General features: G+C 52.4%; 1 protein-coding gene across 3 annotated transcripts; it reads right to left on the bottom strand.

The window, feature by feature from the left end:
• Positions 1-8981: 8981 nt before the first annotated feature.
• On the bottom strand, positions 8982-17448 carry LOC136593688 (uncharacterized). 3 transcript variants are annotated; one of them, XM_066588662.1, is made up of 2 exons: positions 16548-17448; positions 8982-9281 (listed from the first exon to the last, which is right to left on the bottom strand). In XM_066588662.1, exons 1-2 carry the CDS (start codon positions 17373-17375, stop codon positions 9069-9071), a joined length of 1041 nt encoding a protein of 346 aa, XP_066444759.1. In that variant the 5' UTR covers positions 17376-17448; the 3' UTR covers positions 8982-9068. The 3 variants fall into 3 exon arrangements, with proteins under 3 accessions (XP_066444759.1, XP_066444761.1, XP_066444760.1); XM_066588664.1 differs by lacking the exon at positions 8982-9281 and adding an exon at positions 9769-9902; XM_066588663.1 differs by lacking the exon at positions 8982-9281 and adding an exon at positions 12560-12664.
• Between the last annotated feature and the right edge of the window lie 1160 nt (positions 17449-18608).

Raw genomic sequence — 18608 nt, 5'->3', positions numbered from 1 at the left:
ATACAGTTTTTAAAGTGAGCCACCTAATTGAGATCTGATCAATGGGCTCGAAGGGGGTTTTACAGAGATTCTGGAGAACTAGGTTCAGTCCCAGGGGAAACCATACTGCGGCAAACTGGCCTCATTCTTTCTGCCGCCTTCATGAACCTGCGGATCAGTCTATGATCTGCTAAGGGTTGGTCTAGAATGGCCGAGAGCGCTGATACCTGTACTTTTACGGTCCCTGGTCTTAGGTTTTTATCTAGACCCTCCTGGAGGAAGTCCAAGATCTCCGCCACCGAGGTGTCAAGATTGGAGACTTCCAGCCCCCTCTAGGAGGAGAACTTTTTCCATATTTTGTTATAAATAGCTGATGTAACCGGTTTGCAAGACTGGCGTAGAGTTGCGATAACTCTAGAGGACAGACCTTGTCTCAGTAGCATCTGTTCCTCAATATCCACACTGCGAGGTTCAGTCTCTCTAAATTGGGGCACAACACTGAGCCCTGCGCTAGGAGATCCTTCCTGGTTGGAAGGCGGATTGGCTACGCGATGGCAAGTCTTAGGAGTACTGGAAACAATGCCCGTTTATCCCAGTATGGGGCGATTAGGATAAGGGTCACGTGGCTTTGCTGGACCTTTTACAAGACTCTCGGGATCAGGGGTATGGGGGGGGGGGGGGGGGGGAGGCATAGGCCAGACTGAAGTCCCAACTCTGGGAAAAGGCGTCTATCTCCTCGGCCCTGTCCCTCGGATCTAGGGAAAAGTAGACGGGGCATTTTGAGTTTCGGCTGTTCGCGAATAGGTCCACCTGTGGTCTGCCCCAGGTATCTGTAATGAGTTGAAATTCCTCTTGGTTCAGGGACCATTCCCCGGGGTCTGGGTGTCTTCGACTGAGAAAGTTGGCTGTTAGGTTCTGGGACCCTTTGAGGTGGACCGCCGTCAGGGACTGTACCGTGGCCTCGGCCCATTGGAAGATCCGGGTGTTAATTTCAGTAGGTGGAAATTCCTGGTGCCTCCCTGGTGGCGAATAAGGGAAACGGCGGTCATATTATCAGAGAAGATCTTAACATGTTTCTTCCTTAGGATGTCCTGAGCTCTGTGAAGTGCCTCCCAGATGGCCCTAAATTCTCTGAAATTTGAGGTCTGGCTTCGCAACGCTGGACCCCGTTCGCCCTGGAGCAGGCACTGCCCTACTTGCGCTCCCCAGGCAGACTGGCTTGCGTCAGTGACTACGCAAATAAAGGGCTCTGCCACCCATGGGGACTCTGCTTCTAGGTTGTGTGTTGACCGCCACCAGCAAATGGACCGTGTGACTGATGATGGCATGGGCATCCTGATGTCCAGGGAGGTCGTTGCCCCCTCCCAGTTGCCCAGGATGGCCCTCTATAGCGTTCTTGAGTGTGCCTGGGCCCAAGGAATAATGCTGATACATGAAGTTATAAGGCCTAGGAGTCTCATTGCGTCCCTAATTGTTACTCGTTTCCTCTGGCCGCATCTTTGTGCTGCTTGTCCAAGGCTTTCCTGCCTGGGTGGAGGCAAGGATAAGGTCTACGGCACCGAGTTTATCCGCACCCCCAGGAAGGTTTTGCGTGTCTTGGGGGAAAGACTAGATTTAGGCCGCCTGCAGACGGGCGGGTCGGATCCGGCAGCGAGAATTCTCGCCGCGGGACCCGACCCCAGCACCTGCAGGCAGGAGCGCGTGCTCACCCGCGCTCGTCGGCCTCGGCTCCTTCATGTGCCGGCTGCCGGGCAGCCGGCGCATGTGCAGACCGGAGCCGCCGGCCGGGTGAGTGACGTTTCTGTGCGAGGCTCTGCGAGCCCCACACAGAAATAGGACATGCCGCGGGCCGTCTGCATAGGAGTGCGTATTGTAATGCACTCCTATGCAGGCTTTTAGTGGCGGAAATCCCGCGGGAAATCCCGCCGCGGGTGATGTTATGCCTGCTACATGGAGATGCGCCACCATCTCTGCCACTATTTTGGAGAATATTCTGGGTGCCGTTGAAATGCCGAAAGGTAGACACTGAAACTGGAAGTGACATACACGGCTTCCTATCCTGATTGCAAATCGCAGGTACTTGTGATGTTCCGGCAGGAATGGTACGTGATAGTACGCGTCCTTTAGATCGACGGTACTCATAAAGTCCCCTTTTTCAATTAGAGTTACTGCTGACCTGACGGTTTCCATTTTAAACCTCTTATAGGTAATGTATTTGTTCAGGCCCTTCAGATTAAGGATCATTCGGTAGCTGCCGTTTGGTTTTTTAATAAGGAAGAGGGGCGAGGAGAAACCCAAGCCCTGCTCTACCGTGGGGACCCGGACTACCGCCCTCATTTGTAGCAAATTGGAAATTTCATTTTTAAAGATATCCTGCAGAGCAGGGGATTGCGTGGGAGTGACTCTGAAGTTATTAGGGGGCCGGGTGAAGAATTCTATTCTGTACCCCTGGGCTATGAGCTGCAGGACCCACGGGTTGTCTGTAATCTCCTGCCAGTCCTGGGAAAATTTTTGTAGTCCACCCCCCACCCAGTAATCTTCTATGGGGGTAGAAGTTCTTTCTGTCTTACCCCGCCTTCTTTGGGGTAGGACCAGCGCCCCGTCTTTCCTTTCCCCCAGGACGGCCTGAAGGATGGCTGTCGTCTGTGGGGGAAGTCCGGTCCTCGTATGGTCCGGAAAGCTGTGGGTCTTGTCGGTAGCCTTCTTGAGGATCTCCTCCAAGTCCGCACCGAAGATGTGTCGACCATGAAAGGGAATGTTGCACAGCTTTCCCTTGGATACCGTATCAGCCTTCCATGTTTTCAGCCAGACCGCCCTCCTAGCCATGTTAGACAACGTGGCGCTCCTGGCTGCCAGCCTCATAGATTCGGCAGATGTGTCTGCCAGGAAACCTGTTGCCAATCTCAGCAGGGGTATGCACTCCTGTAATGCCTCTCTAGGGGCCCTCTGTTTGATCTGGTCGTCCAGCTCACCTAGCCAGAGGAACATTGATCTGGCCACAGAAGTCGCTGCGATGTTGGACTCCAGCGTATAAGCAGTTGTTTGCCCGGCCTGCTTCATTAAGGCGTCCACCCTGTTATCCTTAGGGTCTTTAGGATGTGACGAGTCTTCAAATGGGAGGGCTGTCTTCTTGACCATCCTGGCCACCAGTGCGTCCACTTTGGGAACATTCTTATAGATGCGCACATCTTCCTCCGCGAAACGGAGCCTCTCTTTATACTCGTCCGCGATCACCTTTTTCAGGCTGTCATTTACCGGGAAGACGATGCGGTTCCTCGGTCTGAGCCCTCCAAACATATCGTCCTGCATGGAGCTTGGCTCGACCACATCCTCGACTTTCATGGTATCCCTGACTGCTTTAATCAGGTCATCCAGATCACCCGATGAGAAGTAGTACTTTGTTCTCATCCTTAGAGTCAGGGGGACGGTCGAACAATTCACCTTCTGAAAGGTCGCCCAGGGATTGTTCAGAGTCTGAACTCGTTAGCGGTATGTGGCTAGAACTTTTGGCGGCCCTTCACTCCCGCTGAGCTGGGGGGAGACTGGATATTGATGTCCGGACCTCCTCCCTAACCAGGAATCTTATGTCTTCCCTGAACGCAGACTGCTCGTCCGTGAGGATCTTGGAGGTACATTCAGGGCATAGTGGCTTTTTGTATGCCTCATCCAGTTTCTTAAGACACAGGGCGCATTTCCTGTGTCTTTTCTTAGGGTCCTGTTTGGACTTGGTGGACTCCCTGTCCTGCAATGATACATGCATGCACATAAGGGAGACCCCCCATACATCGCTATAAGTCCCCCTAATCATATTACCCCTGCATAAGTAACACTTACAGTTTGCAGGGCTTCCACTTCTGTTTCTCTGGTAGTCATGGTGCAGGATAGTAGTAGACCAAACCAACTAATCCTTCACTGAAGGTATCCTGTCAGTGGAAGCTTGCCGAGGGGGGTTCCACTTTTAAATTTCCCGCCTTTATTTCCGGGTTCTCTCGGTGCCTGACGTCACCGCGTCACTGGCTCCGCCCCCCGACGTTGCGCACGGCCGCCGTCGGCATGCCTGGAGGAGAGAGGATCCCGAGCCTATGGCCCACCGCTCTCCCGGGTGAAGTGCAAACACGGGAGCCTCATGGAGAAGCAAGGAGGGGACTCAAGGGCCTCTGGCCCGCCGCTCCGGTGCGCTGCGGTGGGCTGCGGTGGTGACACCCGGGTGGTAAGAACTGTGGCCCGCCGTACTCCCTGACCGCGCTGACTTCCAGAAGGGAGGTGAGAGGGGAGGCAATCCTGTGGACCGCCAACCCCGCTGTCAGATTTTCGGCTCCCTAGAGGGAGCTCCTCTTGCATGTCCCTGTAGGGACAGGAAGCACTGGAGAATGGAAGGCAGGAGGAGCCTTTTGAAGTCTCTTTCTTCCTAAAAGGTCTCTGAACTTTTAGAAGCGTTGATTTGCCAGGAACGTCAAACACGCTCGTCTGCCTGCGCCCCTGGGGGGTGGAAAACTAAAACGGACAAAATTAAAAATAATGTGTTTGCATACGTGTTCACACCCTCCTATATTTGGGGATACGGTGGTGTTCAGAATTAGCCAATCACATGTAACCTCCTGTTAGATAGCAGTCAGCACTCCGCTGCTATTATATACAGGGATTCTGGGTTCCCCCATATAAAGTTTGACTCTTCTAGGAGGATTTTCCTGACATTTTCTTAGTTGGTCTGTAAAGATCTTACAGAACATTAAAGGGTCTGCTTGTTGGAAGGAGTCAGTCAGGAGAAGGAGGTGAAACATCTCCAAGACATGACATAACATAGAGCACAGGGGAGACCATCAGCAAGAAGGGGATTAATGGCCCAAAAGTGACATCACCAAAAACTGGACGTCCCTGAGAAACTGCTGAAAAGCCTAAAAGAGAATTGTTATAGGAGGCCAACAGCAACACTAGAGGAGCTGCTGGAGTTTCTAGTGAGTCCTGGTTGTGTAGTCATGTGACATCTCCCGTGTTCTTCATATGTCGGGGCTGTGGGGGAGGGGACAAGACTTTACTAACAGAGAACATACAAGCCGGTCATGTTCTGCTAGAACCTCCATCAAGTCTGTGGAGAACGTGTTCTGTCTGAGGAGACCGAGGGGGACCTTGTCGGCCAGAATCCCAGAAGGTCGGCCAGGTACAAAGCCAACATTGCTGTCAGCAGAAGACCCCAAAACCGCAGTGAAGATGGTGGGGGCAGCATTATGTGGGGGCTGTATATCTGGAAGTGGGGCATTAGTGACGGAGGAAATTACTAATAGTCCCAAATATGCGTCCATTCTGGCCCAAAACCTTCAGTTCTCTGCTGGAAACCTGCAGATGAAGAGGAATTTCACCTTTCAGCAGGACGACTCGAAGCAACAACGGAACGTCCCACCAGAGCCCGGACCCCAATAGCAGATCTATGGGGGACTTGAAGAGGACGCTACACACCAGAGCCCGGACACCAATAGCAGATCTATTGGGGAATTGAAGAGGACGCTACACACCAGAGCCCGGACCTGAACCCCATAGCAGAACTACAGGTGACCTGTAGAGGGCGCTACACACCCAAGCCCGGACCTGAACCCCATAGCGGATCTGCAGGGTCCGGAAGAAGGCGCTACACACCAGAGCCAAAACCTGAACCCCAATAGCAGATCTTCAGGTGACCTGAAGAGGGCGCTACACACCCGAGCCCGGAGCTGAACCCCATAGCAGATCTGCGGGGTCCTGAAGAGGGCGCTACCCACCGGAGCCCAGACCGGAACCCCATAGCAGATCTGTGGGGAACCTGAAGAGGGCGCTACACACCCGAGCCCGGACCTGAACCCCATAGCAGATCTTGGGGTCCTGAAGAGGGCGCTACACACCAGAGCCCGGACCTGAAGCCCATAGCAGATCTGCGGGGGACCTGAAGAGGGCAATGCACACCAGAGCCCAGACCTGAACCCCATAGCAGATCTGCGGGGGACCTGAAGAGGGCGCTACACACCAGAGCCCAGACCTCAACCCCATAGCAGATCTGTGGGAGACCTAAAGAGGGCCCTACACACCAGAGCCAAGACCTGATCCACAAAGCAGAACTACGGGTGCCCACCAGAGCCTGGACTTGAACCCCATAGCAGATCTTGGGGGGACCTGGAGAGGGTGCTACACACCAGAGCCAAGACCTGAACCCCAATAGCAGATCTTCAGGTGACCTGAAGAGGGCACTACACACCAGAGCCCGGGCCTGAACCCCATAGCAGAACTGTGGATGACCTGAAGAGGGAGCTACATACCAGAGCCCAGACCTGAACCCCATAGCAGATCTGCGGGGGACCTGAAGGGGGCGCTACACACCAGAGCCCAGACCTGAACCCCATAGCAGATCTGGGGGCACCTGAAGAGGGCGCTACAAACCAGAGCCCAGACCTGAACCAATAGCAGATCTGGGGGCACCTGAAGAGGGCGCTACACACCAGAACCCATACCTGAACCCCATAGCAGCTCTGCGGGGGACCTGAAGAGGGAGCTACACACCAGAGCCCAGAGCTGAACCCCATAGCAGATCTGTGGGGGACCTGAAGAGGGCGCTACACACCAGAGCCCAGAGCTGAACCCCATAGCAGATCTGCGGGGGACCTGAAGGGGGCGCTACACACCAGAGCCCAGACCTGAACCCCATAGCAGATCTGGGGGCACCTGAAGAGGGCGCTACAAACCAGAGCCCAGACCTGAACCAATAGCAGATCTGGGGGCACCTGAAGAGGGCGCTACACACCAGAGCCCATACCTGAACCCCACAGCAGATCTATGGGGCACCTGAAGAGGGCGCTACACACCAGAGCCCATACCTGAACCCCAAAGCAGATCTGCGGGGGACCTGAAGAGGGAGCTACACACCAGAGCCCAGAGCTGAACCCCATAGCAGATCTGCGGGGAACCTGAAGAGGGCGCTACACACCAGAGCCCATACCTGAACCCCATAGCAGATCTATGGGGGACCTGAAGAGGGCGCTACACACCAGAGCCCAGAACTGAACCCCATAGCAGATCTGTGGGGGACCTAAAGAGGGCGCTACACACCAGAGCCCGGACTTGAACCCCATAGCAGATCTATGGGGACCTGAAGAGGACGCTACACACCAGAGCCCGGACCTGAACCCCATAGCAGATCTATGGGGGACCTGAAGAGGGCGCTACACACCAGAGCCCAGACCTGAACCCCATAGCAGATTTGTGGATGACCTGAAGAGGGTGCTACACCCCAGATGCTCTCACAAAGAAGAGTGGGCCAAGATCTACAAGTGAGGATGCTCGATGCCAATAGTTACCGACCCTAAGAGATTAAATTCTGTCATAAGGTCAAAGGGGACATCAAGAAAGTATTAGTTATAGGGCGTGTATATCAATGCAACACTATTCTAGTACTCACCTCCCTGCAGTCCTGATGGGGATTATCCTCCTCTCATCAAACACTCCTGCCCAGTGATTCAGAAAGGAGAGGACAGACAGACCTGCAGAGCCAGACGGCAGCCGTGTGCTTCCAGGACCTGTGATGATGTCACTGTCGTGAGACCAAATGTGTGGGAGGAGTCAGGGATCACATGACCAGGGGAGTATCAGTGAATGCAGAATTCTGACTAGCTGGTTGTGATCCCTCCAGGTTAGATGTAGTAAAGCTGTGTGTGATGTGTGGAGGGTCAGGATGGATGGAGTAGAGCTGTGTGTGTGATGTGTGGGGGTCAGGATGGATGGAGTAGAGCTGTGTGTGTGATGTGTGGAGGGTCAGGATGGATGGAGTGGAGCTGTGTGTGATATGTGTGGAGGGTCAGGATGGATGGAGTGGAGCTGTGTGTGATGTGTGGGGGTCAGGATGGATGGAGTAGAGCTGTGTGTGTGATGTGTGTGGGATCAGGATGGATGGAGTAGAGCTGTGTGTGTGATGTGTGTGGGATCAGGATGGATGGAGTAGAGCTGTGTGTGTGATGTGTGTGGGGCTCAGGATGGATGGAGTAGAGCTGTGTGTGTGATGTGTGTGGGGCTCAGGATGGATGGAGTAGAGCTGTGTGTGTGATGTGTGTGGGGGTCAGGATGGATGGAGTAGAGCTGTGTGTGATGTGTGGGGGTCAGGATGGATGGAGTAGAGCTGTGTGTGTGATGTGTGGGGGTCAGGATGGATGGAGTGGAGCTGTGTGTGTGATGTGTGGGGGTCAGGATGGATGGAGTGGAGCTGTGTGTGTGATGTGTGGGGGTCAGGATGGATGGAGTAGAGCTGTGTGTGTGATGTGTGGGGGTCAGGATGGATGGAGTAGAGCTGTGTGTGTGATGTGTGGGGGTCAGGATGGATGGAGTAGAGCTGTGTGTGTGATGTGTGGGGGTCAGGATGGATGGAGTAGAGCTGTGTGTGTGATGTGTGGGGGTCAGGATGGATGGAGTGGAGCTGTGTGTGTGATGTGTGGGGGTCAGGATGGATGGAGTGGAGCTGTGTGTGTGATGTGTGGGGGTCAGGATGGATGGAGTAGAGCTGTGTGTGTGATGTGTGGGGGTCAGGATGGATGGAGTAGAGCTGTGTGTGTGATGTGTGGGGGTCAGGATGGATGGAGTAGAGCTGTGTGTGTGATGTGTGGGGGTCAGGATGGATGGAGTAGAGCTGTGTGTGTGATGTGTGGGGGTCAGGATGGATGGAGTAGAGCTGTGTGTGTGATGTGTGGGGGTCAGGATGGATGGAGTAGAGCTGTGTGTGTGATGTGTGGGGGTCAGGATGGATGGAGTAGAGCTGTGTGTGTGATGTGTGGGGGTCAGGATGGATGGAGTAGAGCTGTGTGTGTGATGTGTGGGGGTCAGGATGGATTGAGTAGAGCTGTGTGTGTGATGTGTGGGGGTCAGGATGGATGGAGTAGAGCTGTGTGTGTGATGTGTGGGGGTCAGGATGGATGGAGTAGAGCTGTGTGTGTGATGTGTGGGGGTCAGGATGGATGGAGTAGAGCTGTGTGTGTGATGTGTGGGGGTCAGGATGGATGGAACTCTATTTTATTATAAAATTAGGAAACATAACAGTAATTGTCAAAACAAAAGTATGACTCTCTCCACAGTTTGGAGCATCAAACACAAATTAACACAACATGTGTATTCCAGTCCGTACAATGTCCGCTCAGGAAGCTTGCTTCTTCTGAACAAAACAGAAAAATAAGGACCTCCTCATCCTCTCTTGACCTTTTTTGAGCTTCTCTTTTGTTCTTTGCCTCTTCTCCTGCTTTAGTTTTTCTGTCCGTATCTTCCCTTACTGCCCATGGACTCTCTGGTGCCAGAAGATCCTCGATGCCAGACAAATCAGCAATGCCAGTATACGTTCCCCAGAAAGAAAAACAAATAAACTGGCTTTAGATTTTTTTTTTTTTTTTTCTCATTTGAAATGAAACAACAGTACCACCTAGAGCATTCCCCTCATAAACCCCCCTACGCTATGCCGGGCCCTTAAGACATGAAAAGAAGATAACATGAAATGTTTACATTATTTATACAATTTTCTGTTTCCCTACGAAGTTATACTATAACCTACTTACAAAATTAGTGATTATATATATATATATATATATATATTTTTTTTTTTTTAATTTGATTAATTTTTTTTTTTTTTATTTATTTATTTATTTATTTTTTTTTATTTAATTATTTATTTATTTTTTCCAACACAATAACTAATCTAATATTTACAGCATATTATATACATATATACACAAAATATAATTTAAATATAAAATTTTTTTTTTTTATTTTTTATTTTTTTTATTTTTTCCCTCAATATAATTTAATTAAATTTTGTTACACACTTAATTCTCTTCACTATAAAGAAAATTCCCTTCACCCTCTTACCATCACCGTCTTACCATTGAGTCCTGGTTCAGTCATTTGCAAGCCCTATTTCTCCTTTTGTACTTAAAACAAAACAAAAAGCTATTAGTGTGAGAAAAACCAGCCCACCACCAGGAATCGGAAAGGGAAACAGGCTAGGGCACCGTAAAAGAAAGGCCCCTCCATAACCGAGATGCCTTTGGCGCTCCCAACCTGCTGCCCTCCCAAGAACGTACCTTCCCCAGGTCATCAAGAATGCCCCTACATACTACTTCCACCGGGAGGATTTTCTGACGCGTCGAAACTAGACACCTTGCGTGCCACGTGAAATATCTAACCACTAGGCTGACTAAATATAACGTGCATTTATCCCGGCCACCCAGAACTCTGAAAGCTCCATATGCCCACTCGGAATAGGAGAGTCCAGCCAGCCGGGGCCAGCCGATGGAAATCCCCACCCTTCTGTATACCTCTGTATTGAAGGGACATTGAAGTAGGAAATGCTCCATGGTTTCCACCGTAGAGCCACACTCTTCACGGGGGCAATTTCTTTCCTCCGTGCTCCTATACTTCAGATTGTCCCTCACATACAGCTTTCCGTGGAAAGAGCGCCAGGCCAAATCCCAAAACTTCATAGGGACCCTCACTGAATTTAACAAAACCAACCCACCCTCCAGGTCCTGGCCTGGGCAGTCCTTGAGGGCCAATGGCTTTTGGAAACGGGAGGTCAGGACCCTCCTATCAAGGAACCTCCTCGAGAGAGTCTCAACCTCCACAGCCCCCAAGCCCCATCGACGGATAAGCTTCAGAGCCGGAGTAACGTAAGCCGGGAGATGTCCGTGCGGCGTGCGTAGGTCTTTCACTCGCCCTCCTCTCACCCAATCCTGGAGAAAGGGCCGAAACCATGACTTAGAGGAAACTACCCACCAAGGAGCCCTTTCCTCATTGCGGAAGTTGACTAGATTAATCTTCAAGAAGGTGTTGACTAAAAACACCACGGGATTGACCATACCCAAACCCCCTAGTCTCCTTGGGCGGTATGTGACCTCTCGCTTCACTAGGTTCAGCCTGTTGTCCCATAACAGCTGGAAGAACAGGCTATAGATCCGTGTCCAAGAAGACTCTGGCAAGATGCACACGCTGCCTAGATAGATAAATAAGGGGAGCAGGAAGGTTTTGATGAGGCTCACCTTTTCCCTCAGGGACAAAGACCATCCCTTCCATTGGTCCACCTTTTGACTGGCATCTTTTAGTCTGCCTTCCCAATTTGTCTCGGGATAATTTCCCTGGCCGAAATGGATGCCCAGAATTTTTAAGGACTCCTGGGGTCTTGGGAGGGTGTCCGAGAGACTAAAATCAGGATCTCCTTCTCCCAACCAGAGACTTCCACACTTATCCCAGTTGAGCTGGGATCCAGTTACTTCTGAATACTCCACAACCTCCGACATCACCCATCCCGCCTCCTCGCGAGAAGAGACGAAAATCGTGACATCATCGGCGTAGGCCACCACCTTTAGTGCCGGCCCAGAGTCCCCCAGGCCCACCCCAACCCCCGCCAACGGCCCACAACCCAACCTCCTTAAAAAGGGGTCGATCGCAAACACGTATAGCAGGGGGCTTAAGGGACAGCCCTGACGAACCCCGAATCCCACAAAAAAGGGGCGCCCAGCCCAACCGTTCACCAGCGGGAAACTCTCAGCCCCTTTGTACAAAGTTTTTAACCAATTGACAAACCCTACCGGCAGACCATATTTCAAAAGCACCGACCAGAGGTACTCATGGTTAACCTTATCAAAAGCCTTTGCCTGATCCAAGGACAGCAAGAACCCTCTCCAGTTCCCAGCCCTGCCCTGCTCCACAACCTCCCGGACACTCAGCACAGCACTAAATGTGCTTCGGCCTGGAACAGAACAGTGCTGATCACCCGAAAGCAGCTCCGGTGCAAACCGCACCAAACGATTAAACAGCACCTTAGCCAAAATCTTCCGGTCCGTATTGAGCAGCGCTATGGGACGCCAATTCTCAATCCGGGACGGATCCTTACCCTTTGACAAGATGATCAGGGCTGACCTCCTCATTGACTCTGGCAGAGTACCCGAGGAAAGGCACTCATTATATACCTCAGTCAATAGGGGAACCAACTGTTCCTTAAAGGTTTTGTAGAACTCGGATGATAAGCCATCCGGACCTGGCGTTTTCTTGAGCTTAAGCCCATCAAAGGCCAGTCTCACTTCCTCTTCTCTGATAGCGTCTGTCAAAACGTCAAGCCCAGAGGTCACTCTCTCTTCAGGAATGGTTTCAGCCAGGAAAGCCGACAGCCTGTCTCGATCTTGATCCTTCCCTGCCAGAAGGCCCGAGTAGTAGGATCTGACTACCTCCAGGATCTCTGAACTGGACCTCTTCAGAGACCCTGTACTATCAATCAGTCCTGTAACCATCTTACTATTTACTGACATCCTACAGTTTCTGTAGGGGTCGGGCGAGCGGAATTTCCCGAAATCCCTCTCAAAAACCAAGGATGTGTACCTATCATACTGGCACCTTTTTAACAGGGATTTCACTCTGGAGACTTCCTCACGGTTGCCCCCCGCCGAGACAAGCCTCTCGAGTTTCCTCCTCAGTCCTTGATATAAACGATAACAAGACAAGGATCTGAGGTTAGAGAGCTCACGGAAATACCTCGCTGCCCTTTTCTTGAAAATCTCCCACCACTCTGACTTACTGTTACATAGGCCCATGAGCGGAATCTGGCTCTGAAGGAACTCCTCAAAGGACTGTCTTATCTCAGCTTCTTCCAGGAGGGCCGAATTCAATTTCCATAAACCTCTACCCATCCGAGGGGTATCTGTAACATTCAAAGTAAACATAATTAAACAGTGGTCGGAGAACTCCACCTCCACCACCAATAAAGGTGAGGAGACAGCTTCCTCCTTTAAATAAAACCTGTCTATCCTAGACCTACTACTACCTCGATGGAAGGTGAACACCGTGTTGCCTGGGGCATGCCTGATGTGGATGTCCTCCAGGCGAGCCTCACTGACTATTCTATTCAAAGCGACGCTATCATAATCCAGTCTGTCTTTGGTACCTCCCCTATCGCAGAGCCTCGTGACGTTATTGAAGTCTCCACCAAAGACTACCAACCGGCTTGAAAAAAGATAGGGCTTGATCCTTGTGAAAAGGTCCTTTCGCTCACATTGACTTTGAGGACCGTAGATGTTAATCAGTCGTAGCTCTTGACCTCCCACAAGGACGTCTAGGACCAAACACCTCCCCATTTCCACCTCAATCACCCGTCGGCATGTGACATCTGCGGTTTTAAAAAGAACCGCCAGTCCGCTATACTGCTCGGCCACAAGAGACCAATAGGAAGGGCCACTCGTCCACTCCCTCTTTGCCTGATATATACTGGCTAAATCTGTTAGCCTGGTCTCCTGCAAAAATAAAATATCAGCTTCAACACGGCTGAAAAAATCAAAGGCCATAAATCTTGCAGTATTTGACTTAATGCTGGCTACATTAATGGTCGCCAGCGTCAACGGACTGAGTGCCGCCATCTAAGGTGATTAAGGTTGGATGACTCTTATCTTATCCCTTCCCCTTTCTTCACCCGAAAACCCACATTCCTCTCCTCCTCTCTTTAATGACGCAGACATATCCATGCCCTCGATTGTTGCCCCTCCTTCTTCAGGGGACGCCCAACTTTTGTCTGGTGGCTTCGGTACCTCCTCCCTCCCCTGGGACTCAGTCTTCCCAAGGACGGGAGGGGGGGTCACATCCTCCGGCCCCTCCCCACCCCTCTCGGGTTCCCCCGTCACCCCCACCAGCAAGGGAGATTCAGGTTCCCCCTCAAGGGATTGAAAACGGTTTGAAAGAGACACCAGAGGGGAGCCGGTTTGTCCTTCCATTAGTCTCTGACCTGGGGCAGGAGAAGATTTCCTTTTACCTGGTTGTTTTTTCTTTTTCACATCCTTTTTCCGCCTCTTTTCCAGCCATTCTCTGCCATCTTCATTTGATGATAGAGCGGCGCCAGAGGCGGACCCCTCTTCCCTCTGCAGTCTCTCGGTCTCCTCCTCCAACTCGCTCTCCCCTGGAGCCTCAGTAGCAGGAGCTTTCTCAAGGGCAGGGGCGCGGACCGTACCAACGGTTTTCCCAGATGTTTCACCTGCCCTTGCCGCCTTCCTGGCTTCCAGGCGTCTCATCTGACTTGCTGTCTTACTGCCGTTCTTCACTGGACCCCCAGCCCCAGTACCCCCGTCAACACCCTCCCCCACCGGCAGACCCTCACCCTGCGTCTCCTGTGGCCTACCCGTGGGTTCAGGGGCCGTGTTGGCACTAGAACGAGGGCAGCGGCTGTAGGGGTGTCCTAGAACACCACACAGGTAACAGCGTATGTCCCTACACGATGCGGCTGTATGGCCCACCCCTCCACATGAGAAGCACACCTGCTGAGTGCAGTCTGCACTAAAATGGGTGGGATCGCCGCATCGGTGACACACTTTAGGCTGTCCCCGGTAGAAGACCGAGATCCTGTCCCTACCCAGATAGGCCGAGGAGGGGATGTGGGTCACTGAGTTCCCCGCCCGGCTCAGCTGGACCAGAAAAGTCCATGCCCCGGACCAGATACCATATTCATCCCGGTTTTTCACCGGGGCACCCTTAACTTCTCCAAAACGACTTAACCAGGTCATGATATCAAGCGAAGACAGAGACTCATTACGCGTTAACACAGTCACCGTCTTTACATCGTCCTGGCGGGACAGGGGGGAGACCCTGAAATCCCGCCAGCCAGGCCGATTCTTCACCAGCTCGTAATTGGTCCAGAAGAGTTCCAAACCCTCTGGCCTTACGAAACTGATGTCGAACTCCGGGGTACCGAAGGGATGGATCAGAGCAAAGATGTTATGTGCCCTGAAGCCCATCTTCAGCAGTAGTTCAACCACCTCACTCCTCCTAGGGCATGTTTCATCACTTTCCCACCGAAGACGGACTGCATTCCTTCTGGTCCCCCTTGGCCCGCCTGTTGGGAGTGACCAATTTCCCGTATTTTCTCGGAAGGCAGAAAGACCAAAACGTTGAACCCAAAAACTTAAATCCACCTGCTCACCATCTATAAGGGCAGACCTCTCGCCCCGTCTCAGAGCGGCCGTGAGTTGCTGTCTTAAATCCCTATCCGTGCCACCAGACAAAACCCCCCTCGCATCACCCTGAACTGCACCAGCGTAGCTCTTTGCCCCAGGGGCCACCGGGGGGTTACTACTGCGGGGAGGGGAGGGCCTAGATGAAGGGCCCGGCATAGACCCCCTCTCATCTCCACTCATCTCATTATTTCTCCTGCTCCCTTGCTGGGGAGGCTCAACCCCTTTTCCCCCTTCCATAATTTTTTCACTCCCGCATCCTTCACCTGCATTCTCACCTGCACCCACACTCTTCTCCCTCCCCTCACTCTCACTACTTTCCTCAACCTCCACACCTTTGTTATTCTGTTTTGTTCTTTCACCACTCCCCTCCTCCCCTTTATCAGTGTTTAGCCTTTCATTTCCCTTATCTATTACAATCTCCTTCTCTCCCTCTGCTTCTACTTGCTTTATGACTTTCACCCCCTCATGCACTCCACCATTCTTTCTTTTATTTCCCTTTTGTCCCTCCTCAGTTCCCCCTCCCCTCTTGTTTTGGGAAACTGCTTGTACTGTCTTCCCTGCTGCTTTCTTTACCTTCGGGCTGGCCTGCACCGAAAGGGTCCCCGACGAGCCACTTTGCAGCATGGCATGGGTCCTCCCCAGCCGGCCATCCCGACCGCTCTCACTCATTCTTCTTTTACCCTCCTTTATTTCAGCCACACTCTTACAACTCGCAGCTCTTCTCATTTTAACATCTTCCAGAGAGGCTGACTTTGGCGCGGTTTCTCTAGCACTCGGGCCTGGTGCTGTCTTACTTGCCCCAACTGATTTCCCAGTAGCACCTTCCCTGGGCGCTACTGCTTTTACATCTATTTTTTTTCCCTGGACATTTTTAACCCTCTGAGTGCTGAGAACCCCGGACTGCTTTTTACTTTCATTCATCAGCTGCCCCTTTTTAATCACTCCTGCCTTTCCACTCCCCGCTGCTTCAGCTCCCCGCCGCTCCGTCTCCTGTGCACGATCCGCTGCCTTAACTCCTAACTCCCCGCTGGACACTAGCCCCGTGCCTGTACGAGCCGAGAGAGTTTGGGATTCAGATTTTACATTGCATGTTGCTGGCACTGCTGATTTTACACTGGCCTTTCTTGATGTATTTAACCCCTGCACGGTCCCTTTTGTTTTAGTATCTTTTCCTTTGTCCTGGAGAGGAGAGACCACCGGCCGCTGCTGCGTTGCCGCCTGTGCGTTCTCCCCGCCACCAGGGCACTGCTCATCTACTGTTGGCAAACAATCCATATCATCAATGGCATCATCTGTCCCCTCACCCGGCTCCTGTACCTCCACCACAGTAGCCTGGTCTGAGGAGACCTGCATAATTACATGCTCCAACTGTACTTGCTCCACCGAGCCCGCGAAACTATCATTACTATGCCCCTCCCCCTTGCAGTCTGACCCTGCAGCAAGCACCTTGCCAGACTGGACACGGGGGGCTACCAATGGTTCTATTTTCTCTCCCTTTTGACTGGCTCCCGGTGCCACTTCAGACACCGGGCGACCCCCTGCCGCAGGGATTGCATTATCAGGAAGTGGCACATATCTTGAACTTACCACTTCCACTGTAGCCTTCTTCGCCTGGCCTTTTGCGCGGATACGGGTGTCCTCTTCAGGTGTCTCGTTCCCGAAGCACAGCTTGCTCAAATCCGGGGGGGCCTCCATTTTCTGGATCTCGCTGAGTAGATACCCGCCGCTGTCACTTTCCTCTTCCATGGATGAACCTGAGAGGGGCGGGTCGGCTTGTCTTGCCGGGATGCTAGCGTCAGACTCGTGACCCGTCCTCTGCTTTCCTTGGCCGCCTCTGGGGCTCTGTTCATTAACCCCCTGCGATCTAGCAGTGTTTGAATGCTGCTGCAGGCTTGCAGAAAGCTGGGTTTTCCCTCTGCAGCCTTCCTCTGCACTCTCTTCACTGCTGGTATAGAATGGAATGTTCCTATTAAAGCGCTCCTGGTGTCTCCAGTTCTCCGACATGCTGCCTCCGTTTGCCTTTATAGCGTCTTTTCTTGCCGTCAGTTTCTTAATTTCCTCCACTATGTTCTTTATTTCGTCCTGATAGTCTTTCTTTTGGTCTCTTGAGCATGTCTCTAGCAGGGCTTTCAGACCCTGCACTTCATGCTGCAGTTTCTTTAATTTGCCGCTTATTGCCTCAAACTCCCGCTTGTACTTATTAAAGCGGGTGGCTAATTGCTCTGCTGTCTCTCCATCCTTTCTTTCACCCCAGGAGTACAGATCTTCCTCCTGGGGCTTACCTTTAATTTCTGCCGCTTGCACTTTCAGTCTCTGCGACCTCCTTAATTCTGTATTGGCTCCTGGAACCGGCTGCCTCTCGCTGCCCCCCGCCGGTCCATCCCGGGAGGCAGTGGATGCCCCAGGCGAGGGCATACTCGCTGGGGAAAAGCAGACCTTCTCCCCCTGGAAGAGGGAGAGGCTGCCTGCACGTCTTCACTCTCCAACAGCTGAGCACACACTGCTGCACTCTGACACGCCCACCGCAGGATGGATGGAGTAGAGCTGTGTGTGTGATGTGTGGGGGTCAGGATGGATGGAGTAGAGCTGTGTGTGTGATGTGTGGGGTCAGGATGGATGGAGTAGAGCTGTGTGTGGTGTGTGGGGGTCAGGATGGATGGAGTAGAGCTGTGTGTGTGATGTGTGGGGTCAGGATGGATGGAGTAGAGCTGTGTGTGTGATGTGTGGGGGTCAGGATGGATGGAGTAGAGCTGTGTGTGTGATGTGTGGGGGTCAGGATGGATGGAGTAGAGCTGTGTGTGTGATGTGTGGGGGTCAGGATGGATGGAGTAGAGCTGTGTGTGTGATGTGTGGGGGTCAGGATGGATGGAGTAGAGCTGTGTTTGTGATGTGTGGGGGTCAGGATGGATGGAGTAGAGCTGTGTGTGTGATGTGTGGGGGTCAGGATGGATGGAGTAGAGCTGTGTGTGTGATGTGTGGGGGTCAGGATGGATGGAGTAGAGCTGTGTGTGTGATGTGTGGGGGTCAGGATGGATGGAGTAGAGCTGTGTGTGTGATGTGTGGGGGTCAGGATGGATGGAGTAGAGCTGTGTGTGTGATGTGTGAGGGTCAGGATGGATGGAGTAGAGCTGTGTGTGTGATGTGTGGGGGTCAGGATGGATGGAGTAGAGCTGTGTGTGTGATGTGTGGGGGTCAGGATGGAAGGAGTAGAGCTGTGTGTGTGATGTGTGGGGGTCAGGATGGATGGAGTAGAGCTGTGTGTGTGATGTGTGGGGGTCAGGATGGATGGAGTAGAGCTGTGTGTGTGATGTGTGGGGGTCAGGATGGATGGAGTAGAGCTGTGTGTGTGATGTGTGGGGGTCAGGATGGATGGAGTAGAGCTGTGTGTGTGATGTGTGGGGGTCAGGATGGATGGAGTAGAGCTGTGTGTGTGATGTGTGGGGGTCAGGATGGATGGAGTAGAGCTGTGTGTGTGATGTGTGGGGGTCAGGATGGATGGAGTAGAGCTGTGTGTGTGATGTGTGGGGGTCAGGATGGATGGAGTAGAGCTGTGTGTGTGTGTGATGTGTGGGGGTCAGGATGGATGGAGTAGAGCTGTGTGTGATGTGTTGGGGTCAGGATGGATGGAGCAGAGCTGTGTGTGATGTG

The sequence above is a fragment of the Eleutherodactylus coqui genome, unplaced genomic scaffold, assembly GCF_035609145.1.
Source record: "Eleutherodactylus coqui strain aEleCoq1 unplaced genomic scaffold, aEleCoq1.hap1 HAP1_SCAFFOLD_250, whole genome shotgun sequence".
NCBI lineage: Eukaryota > Metazoa > Chordata > Amphibia > Anura > Eleutherodactylidae > Eleutherodactylus > Eleutherodactylus coqui.
The sequence above is the reverse complement of the archived record's forward strand: the minus strand, read 5'-3'. Positions and strand labels throughout refer to the sequence as shown.

What these genes read in the sequence shown, in the direction of transcription:
- LOC136593688 (XM_066588662.1), bottom strand. Translation starts at nt 17,375, where the DNA reads ATGCCCTCGCCTGGGGCATCCACTGCCTCCCGGGATGGACCGGCGGGG. An exon ending in AGAAGGCTACAGTGGAAGTG is followed by an intron (nt 9,282 to 16,547) that starts GTAAGTTCAAGA and finishes TCTGGCATCGAG; the next exon opens with GATCTTCTGGCACCAGAGAG.